The following is a 7,418-nucleotide window of genomic DNA, read 5'->3' on the forward strand; positions in this document are numbered from 1 at the left end:
TGAAAATATTTTTGCACATTTTTTTTTTGTACATTTCATAAATTATAACCATCTACACAAAAGTCAAGACCAACATCCATCCTTTAATCTCCTTCAGAATGTATTAAAGTAGGAGATTGCAGCTAAAGAGGACCTGTCACCCAGCCAAAAGGGTTCCCCAATTATTCCAATTTTTTTTTATTTTGTTAAATCTGCATATATTCTCTTCAAGATGAAGTGGCTCACAGGATCCTCTGGGGTGTGTCTTTAGGCTGCATAATTACCATGTGAGCACCGCCCTCTTGGGAAAAAAAAACCATAAAAATTTACAGTAAATAAAAAGGCCTATAGTTCTACAGTAGAGTAGTTTACTCGCAGATAACTGGTTCCGGTACATATGTTCTTTTCAAGAGGGAGTGTCTCACAAGATCCTCTGGGGTGTGTTTTTAGGCTGCATAATTAGAATGTGAGCACCGCCCTCTTGGAATAAAAATTGACAGGAAATAAAAAGGCCTATAGCTCTAGAGTAGTTAACTCGCAGATAACTGGGACTGGTGCTGCCCATATGTTCTTTTCAAGAGGGAGTGTCTCACAGAATCCTCTGGGGTGTGTCTTTCGGCTTCACAATGACCATGTGAGCACCACCTCTTGGAAAACACCATAAAAATTGACAGTGAATAAAAAGGCCTATAGCTCTAGAGTAGTTGACTAGCAGATAACCAGGACCGGTACTGGGCCAGATGCTGGTCCCCATATAAGTCTATGGGGACTAGAATCCGAGATTAAAAATGGTGGTAGAAGGAATAGGGGGATAGAAGCAAGCGTTTTATACTTACAGAAGCTCCAGAATGACTGTAACTGTTTCCAAGCTGCTCATTTACTTTTAGAGCCACTCATTACCTTCATCACATGTGCACTGCTTACCCCGCCCACCGGTGTCTGTGATTGGTTACAGTCAGATGCGCCTCCACCCTGAGTCACAGCATTTCAGCTGATTTATTTATTTTTACTGTACGATAGAACCTTTGATTGGTTGCAGTCAGATGCTGTCACACAGGCTGGGGGCGCGTCTGAATACAATCAATCACAGACGCCAGGATGGCCGGTGGGCGGGGAAAGCAGTGCATATGCATGAACAATAATGAGCGGTCCTGGAAAAGAATGAGAGTCTGCGCAAGCAGTTACAGCCATGTCCAAGACTCCATAAGTATAGAGTGCTTGCTTCATTCTTATTTATTTTTTTATTTCCTGAGTTCCAGATCAATACCCGGAATCCCGGGTCCGGCACTCGGTTACCTTTGAAACCGCATGGAACCAGACTTTTAGAGTCTGGGTCCACCCATCACTACTCTAGACCCATATGACAAATTGAAAAAAACCTAATTTGAACACTCATGGGAGTGGGGGAGATAAATAGGAGTAAGAACTGGCCACTTTCAACCTGGTGACTGGTCCTCTAAGTCTCAGCAGTCGCAGAAAAAAATGTAGGAAGTTTTGAATGATTGAAAAATCAAATTACCTTGTTGGACATCCTTATCATAGAGCTTCATGTGAACAACTCCTGCAGTCTTGTTCCTTACAATTGTAATATTACTGCCATCTTTTTTGTTGCAGGTTCCGACTTGGCCTAGGTTTTGATCCGCCCACCAGAGGTTGTTATCTGCAAGAATATTGAAATCATGTGAATTATTTTTTTTTGTAACTTTTCAGTAAATAAAAAATTATAATGATAAGTAAATTAAATATTATTTGCCTACATAAGCCATAGGCGCAGCTTCAAGTAATTTTCTTAAAGTGCCATAAATACATACAGTCATGGCAAAAAATGCTGGTACCCTTGAGTTTGTTTCAGAAAATGAAGTATTTCTCCCAGAAAATTATTGCAATTACACATGTTTTGTCTATTGGTACAGCACACACAAAAAAATAACAAAAAACAGCAAAAACACAAATTGGCCATAATTACATACAAAACTCCAAAAATGGTCCAGAAAGAATTGCTGGCAGCTTTCCAAATTTGTGGATAAACAACTTTGTTTCAAGCATGTGATGCTCGTTCAAACTGACCTTTAGCAAGTAACAGGTGTGGGCAATATGAAAATCACACCAGAAACCAGATAAAAAGGGGAGAAATTAACTCAATCTTTGCATTGTGTGTCTGTGTGTGTCACACTAATCATCGAGAACAGAAATAGGAGAAAAGAACAGTGAGGACTTGGGAATCAAAATTGTTTAAAAATATCAACAATCTCAACAGAGATGTTGATGTTCCTTTGTCCACAGTGTGCAACCTTATCAAGAAGTTTATATCCCATAGCACTGTAGCTAATAGCACTGTAGCTAATATCACTGGACGTGAATAGCAGAGAAAAATTGGTAAAAGGTTGCATGGCAGGATAGTCCAAATTGAGGATAAGCAGCCCCAATCAAGTTCCAAATAAATTCAAGGTGTCCTGCAGGCTCAGGGGGCATCAGTGTCAGTGTAAACTATCTGTCCACATCTGAATGAAATGAAACGCTATGGAGGAGACCCAGGAGCACCCCACTGATGACATAGAGACATAAAAATCTAGACTGCAGGTTTCCAAAATGGACATGAGTTAACCAAAATCCTTCTGGTAAAGCGTGTTGTGGACAGATTAGATCAAGATAGAGTTTTTTTGTAAAGCACATCATTTTACTGTTTACCTAAAATGGAATGAGGCCTACAAAGAAAATAACACAGTACCTACAGTCACACATGGTGGAGGATCAAAAATGTTTTTGGGTAGTTTTGCTGCCTCTGTCACTGGCTGTGTGCAAGGCATCATGAAATCTAAAGATTACCAAAAGATTTTGTGTGGCAATGTAGAGGCCAATGTCAGAAAACCGGGTTTGCTTCCTTGGTCATGAGTCTTCCAGTATGACAATGACCCCAAACACTTCAAGAAGCCTCCAGAAGTGGATTGAAACAAAGCACTGGAGAGTTCTGAAGTGGTAGCAATGAGTCCGGATCTAAATCCCATTGACGCCTGTGGAGAGATCTTAACATTTCTGTTGGGAGAAGACGCCTTTACATATGAGAAATTTGGAGCAAATTATAAAGAAGAGTCCGAGACCAGGTGAGAGGAGGAAGAAACTTGTGGATGGTAATGGAGGCAATTGATTGTAGCTAACCAAATATAAAGTTGAGGGTGCCAACAATTTTGTCCGACCCATTTTTGGAGTTTTGTGTGAAATTATGTCCAATTTGTCTTTTTGTCTCTGTTTCGTCTTTGTGATCCAATACACATAACGGAAATAAACATGCGTATAGCAAAACGTGTAATTGCACTAATTTTCTGTCAGAAATACTTCATTTTCTGGAATCATTTCACGAGTGCCAAAACTTTCGTCCATGATTGTAGGTATACAAACAATGTAATAGATGGTTTAAAGGAGGAATCCACTTTGCATTCGTGTTGTGCCCAATTTCTGGTACCTCCAGTTGATGAAAGTTACAGCAAATTTTGCAGGGTTAATGTGATATTACTTTTTTAACAAAATTGACTCTGTTTATAGACCAAATACAATTTTTATAAAGGCTAAAAAAAACAATTTTATGAATATATAGATATTTTTAATTTTACTGTGTGCAGTAGGGACAAGATCACACAGACAATTGTGATTAAAATCAACACACAAACCAAGACAGGGCAGTGTGGGAAACCAGGGCAAAGTATTGCTGGTAGAAGGATCACATAGAATAGCTGTGCAGAAAAAATCATCAAGCCATTATAAGATTACATGATTTTAGATCAAATGACCAAAACACTGACTGATCTACCACCTCAATATAATAATATGGAGTTTTCTGACATGGATTCACATAGTATCACACGGCCGGGAACTAAATATTAGTATATCACATAAGCATGACACAGTAATAATAAAATGAGAAGACCCAAGGTCATATGATAGCAAATATAATGCCAGTAGTACTAACATGAATAACCAGTATTAAGTCAAATATCGCCCAATGATATATTACCACGCCATGCAGTTAGATACTGTTAAATAGATGCCCATAAAGATGGTACTAAAACGAATATGGCGGATCAGAATATTTCCATAATGGATACAAACCAGTGGAGCCCTAACCACACACACCGCCCTGCACCTCGACGCGCGTTTTGCAACAGTTTCGTTCGGAGGGATATTACTTGGTCGCCATTAAGAATTAATGGCTGACCATGTTATACATGGGTTTTGTCTACTAGACCAGGAGTTACTGTTCAACAGCTGTTTTTTGGCTTCAAGTGGAATAAAAAACAAGAACTTTATAATTACTGGTTTGAGCTAGTGATTATTTGGACATAGCATTACTTCAAGACTGTGCATGTAGCCAGACCCAGAAAAGAGAACTTGCAAAACCTATGGAGCATATGAATAGTTAAAGCTTAAACGTGATTTTATTTTTTATTTCATAAATCCATAGTAGCTAAAATATAAGCAACTTTGTAATATTTCTTATCAGACAAATTTGCTTCTTTCTCCTCCTGGACAGATCTTTCAATCTCAAAATTCTCCATTCTCAGGTAAAATCAGTGGAGACAGATTTTTATATTACTGAGATAAGAGCTGACAATTGTTACTGACAATATTCTATTGAAGAGGGGGGGCAGGGAAGAGGGTGGAGCTAGAAGCTGTGGGAGGAGCTAGATATAGAGGGAGGAGCTAGAGGCAAAGTTCCTCCTTCCCCCTCTCCCCTCCTTTCTGCATAGAATCTTATAAAAGCTAACTGCCATCTCCTATCTTGGAAATCTAAAAATCTGTCTTCACTGTAGACAGATTTTACCCTAAAATGGAGAATTTTGAGAATGAAAAATCATTCCAGGAGAAGACCAACAAAGCAAATATTTCTGTTAACATAAATTACATAGTTTCTTATTTTAATATGTACTATTGATTTATTTGTTAAAAATTAAAACGACGGTTAAGGTTTGGGATTGGTGCATGTGAGTATTGCTTTTTCATTTTTATTCAATTTAGAGACCTTAAAAAAAAACCAAAAACAACTGTTGGATATGAATCTTCCTTTTCTTATTAATTGGAAGACGGTATGGATCTGGACCATCAGTCCGGAAAATTTTCACACCTGTTGCTCATGTAGCCTTAGTAGAGATGTGTTGCTAATTTCAGTAAAGAAACAAGAATACAAAAGGAAAATTGCCTCTACTTTCCTCTGGATGAAGACTCACCTATTTATTGCCAAGAAATCTATCAATGAAGCTAAGGATGGACTGAAGATATGTGACTGTTACTATGTTTCTTTCTTTTCACAGGTAGTTTGGGTTTTTAGGCTCTGCGTGAACACTTTTAATGCACCATATCAATCATTCTCACCTGCAGAACATTTACCACCACCACTTCCTGTTCAGATTTTCCTGCCTTAAATATTTAATGGAAATGACTGATGCTTATTTGAATACCACTAATGATGTGCAATAAATAAAGTTAAAATGAATATTCAGCCTCTCAGTGGTGATCATTAAGATAGTTAATCGCCAAAGTCGTCAGGAGGAGGGTTGGTTTTACACAAATACAACTGAGATAAATTGGCACTAAATAAAAGTTATACACCCTTTTAAGAAATGGATTACCAAAAAGTTACATGTTTTACCCAATATAAACACTCCATAGGAGCCCTCCATAAAATCAACTTTCCGAAAGACCTTGAATCAGAAAACCACCCACTAAAAGACCGAATATTCAGGAATAAGCCACTAGAAAACCACTTCTCTTAATGACTACCCTAAAAAAACTCTTGAAAAAACTAGCCTCCAAATGACCACTTATGTTCCTCCAGAAGATAATTTTTGTTGAAGAGGACACTGAAAGAAAAAAACAACTACCATCCGAAAAAAATACTTTTACAAACACCAGCTTCTAAAAGAAGACAACCATCTCAAGACTACTCTCTAAGCCACCAGAAAATCCCTTCTCTTGATTACTACCCTAAAAAAAAAACTCTTCAGAAGACTAGCCTCCAAAAGACTATGACTGTCTCCCCAAAAGACCATTTTTGTGGAAGATTACACTGAAAGAAAAAAACAACTACAATCCAAAAGACCACCTTTACAAAGACCAGCTTCTAAAAGAAAACAACCTTCTCAAGACTATTCTCTAAAAGATCACTTAACAAGAAGACTATCCTTGAAAACACCACTGCTGCAGGACACCACTGGACTCCAAAGTCCAGAACATCAACCTCTGGAAGACTGAAGCAGGCTTGACACACACCAACATCGCTAACGAGATGTCATTAGGGTCACAGAATTTGTGACGCACATCCGGCCTCGTTAGCGACGTCGTTGCATGTGAAACGCACGAACGACCGTTAACGATCAAAATTACTCACCTAATCATTGATCGTTGATTCGTCGTTCTAATCCAAATTATTGTTGCTGTTGCAGGACACAGGTTGTTCGTCGTTCCTGCGGCAGCACACATTGCTATGTGTGACACAACAGGAACATCACTGTACCTGCGGCCGCTGGCAATGAGGAAGGAAGGAGGTGGGCGGGATGTTCCGCCCGCTTATCTCCGCCCCTCCGCTTCTATTGGGCGGTTGCTTAGTGACGCCGATGTGACGCCGAACGAACCTCCCCCTTAAAGGAGAGATTGTTTGGCAGCCACAGCAATGTCGGTGAAGAGGTAATTGCGTGTGACGCTGCCATAGCGATATTGTTCGCTATGGCAGCGATCACCCCATGACGCGCCACCGACGTGGGTGGGTGCTATCGCTCGTGACATCTCTAGCGATGTTGCAGCGTGTAAAGCCCACTTTACTCTCCGGAAGACCATTCTCCAGCAGACCAGTATACAACTATATTCATATCATGAGTCATCACCCAAATATTTATCAATCTGCTTTTGTTGATGTCCAATATAGCACAACTTTACATTTGGTGTCATAGGCTGCTTTCAGAGCCGAATTTTACCATCCATGGTCAGATAGTCTTTTTCTCTCCATGTTCATGGATTGAGGACTCCATAGAGGAGAACTTTGCCCATGGCGTAATATCATATCTATCTATCCATCTATCTCTCCATCAATCCATCTATCCATCTATGGGGTACTTTGCACTCTGCAAGCCGATGCTGTGATGTCGAGCGCGATAGTCCCCATCGCAATATCTTGTGATTGCAGGCATAGCGAACAGTATCGCTACGCCAGCTTCACATGCACTTACCTGCCCTGCGATGTCGCAGGGGGCGGGTCATGCGGCGTCACAGCGACATCACACGGCAGGCGGCCCATAGCAGCGGAGGGACGGAGATGAGTGGGACGTAAACATCCCGCCCACCTCCTTCCTTCCGCATAGCCGCTGGCGGCAGGTAAGGAGATGTTCCTCGCTCCTGCGGCATCATACACAGCGATGTTTGCTGCCGCAGGAATGAGAAACAACATTGTACCT

At 40.2% G+C, this 7,418-nt stretch overlaps 1 protein-coding gene across 5 annotated transcripts in view; it reads right to left on the reverse strand.

Annotated features, from left to right (window-relative positions):
- LRP1B (LDL receptor related protein 1B) overlaps window positions 1–7,418 on the reverse strand; it is a 2,012,817-nt gene that overhangs the window by 545,212 nt on the left and 1,460,187 nt on the right. For all 5 annotated transcript variants that reach the window (XM_075317168.1, XM_075317164.1, XM_075317167.1 and 2 more), the window contains exon 33: window positions 1,499–1,639. In XM_075317168.1, the coding sequence (XP_075173283.1) occupies window positions 1,499–1,639 (141 nt within the window). The remainder of the gene's footprint in view (window positions 1–1,498; window positions 1,640–7,418) is intronic.

This window comes from Anomaloglossus baeobatrachus, chromosome 7, assembly GCF_048569485.1.
Source record: "Anomaloglossus baeobatrachus isolate aAnoBae1 chromosome 7, aAnoBae1.hap1, whole genome shotgun sequence".
Classification (NCBI taxonomy): Eukaryota; Metazoa; Chordata; class Amphibia; order Anura; family Aromobatidae; genus Anomaloglossus; species Anomaloglossus baeobatrachus.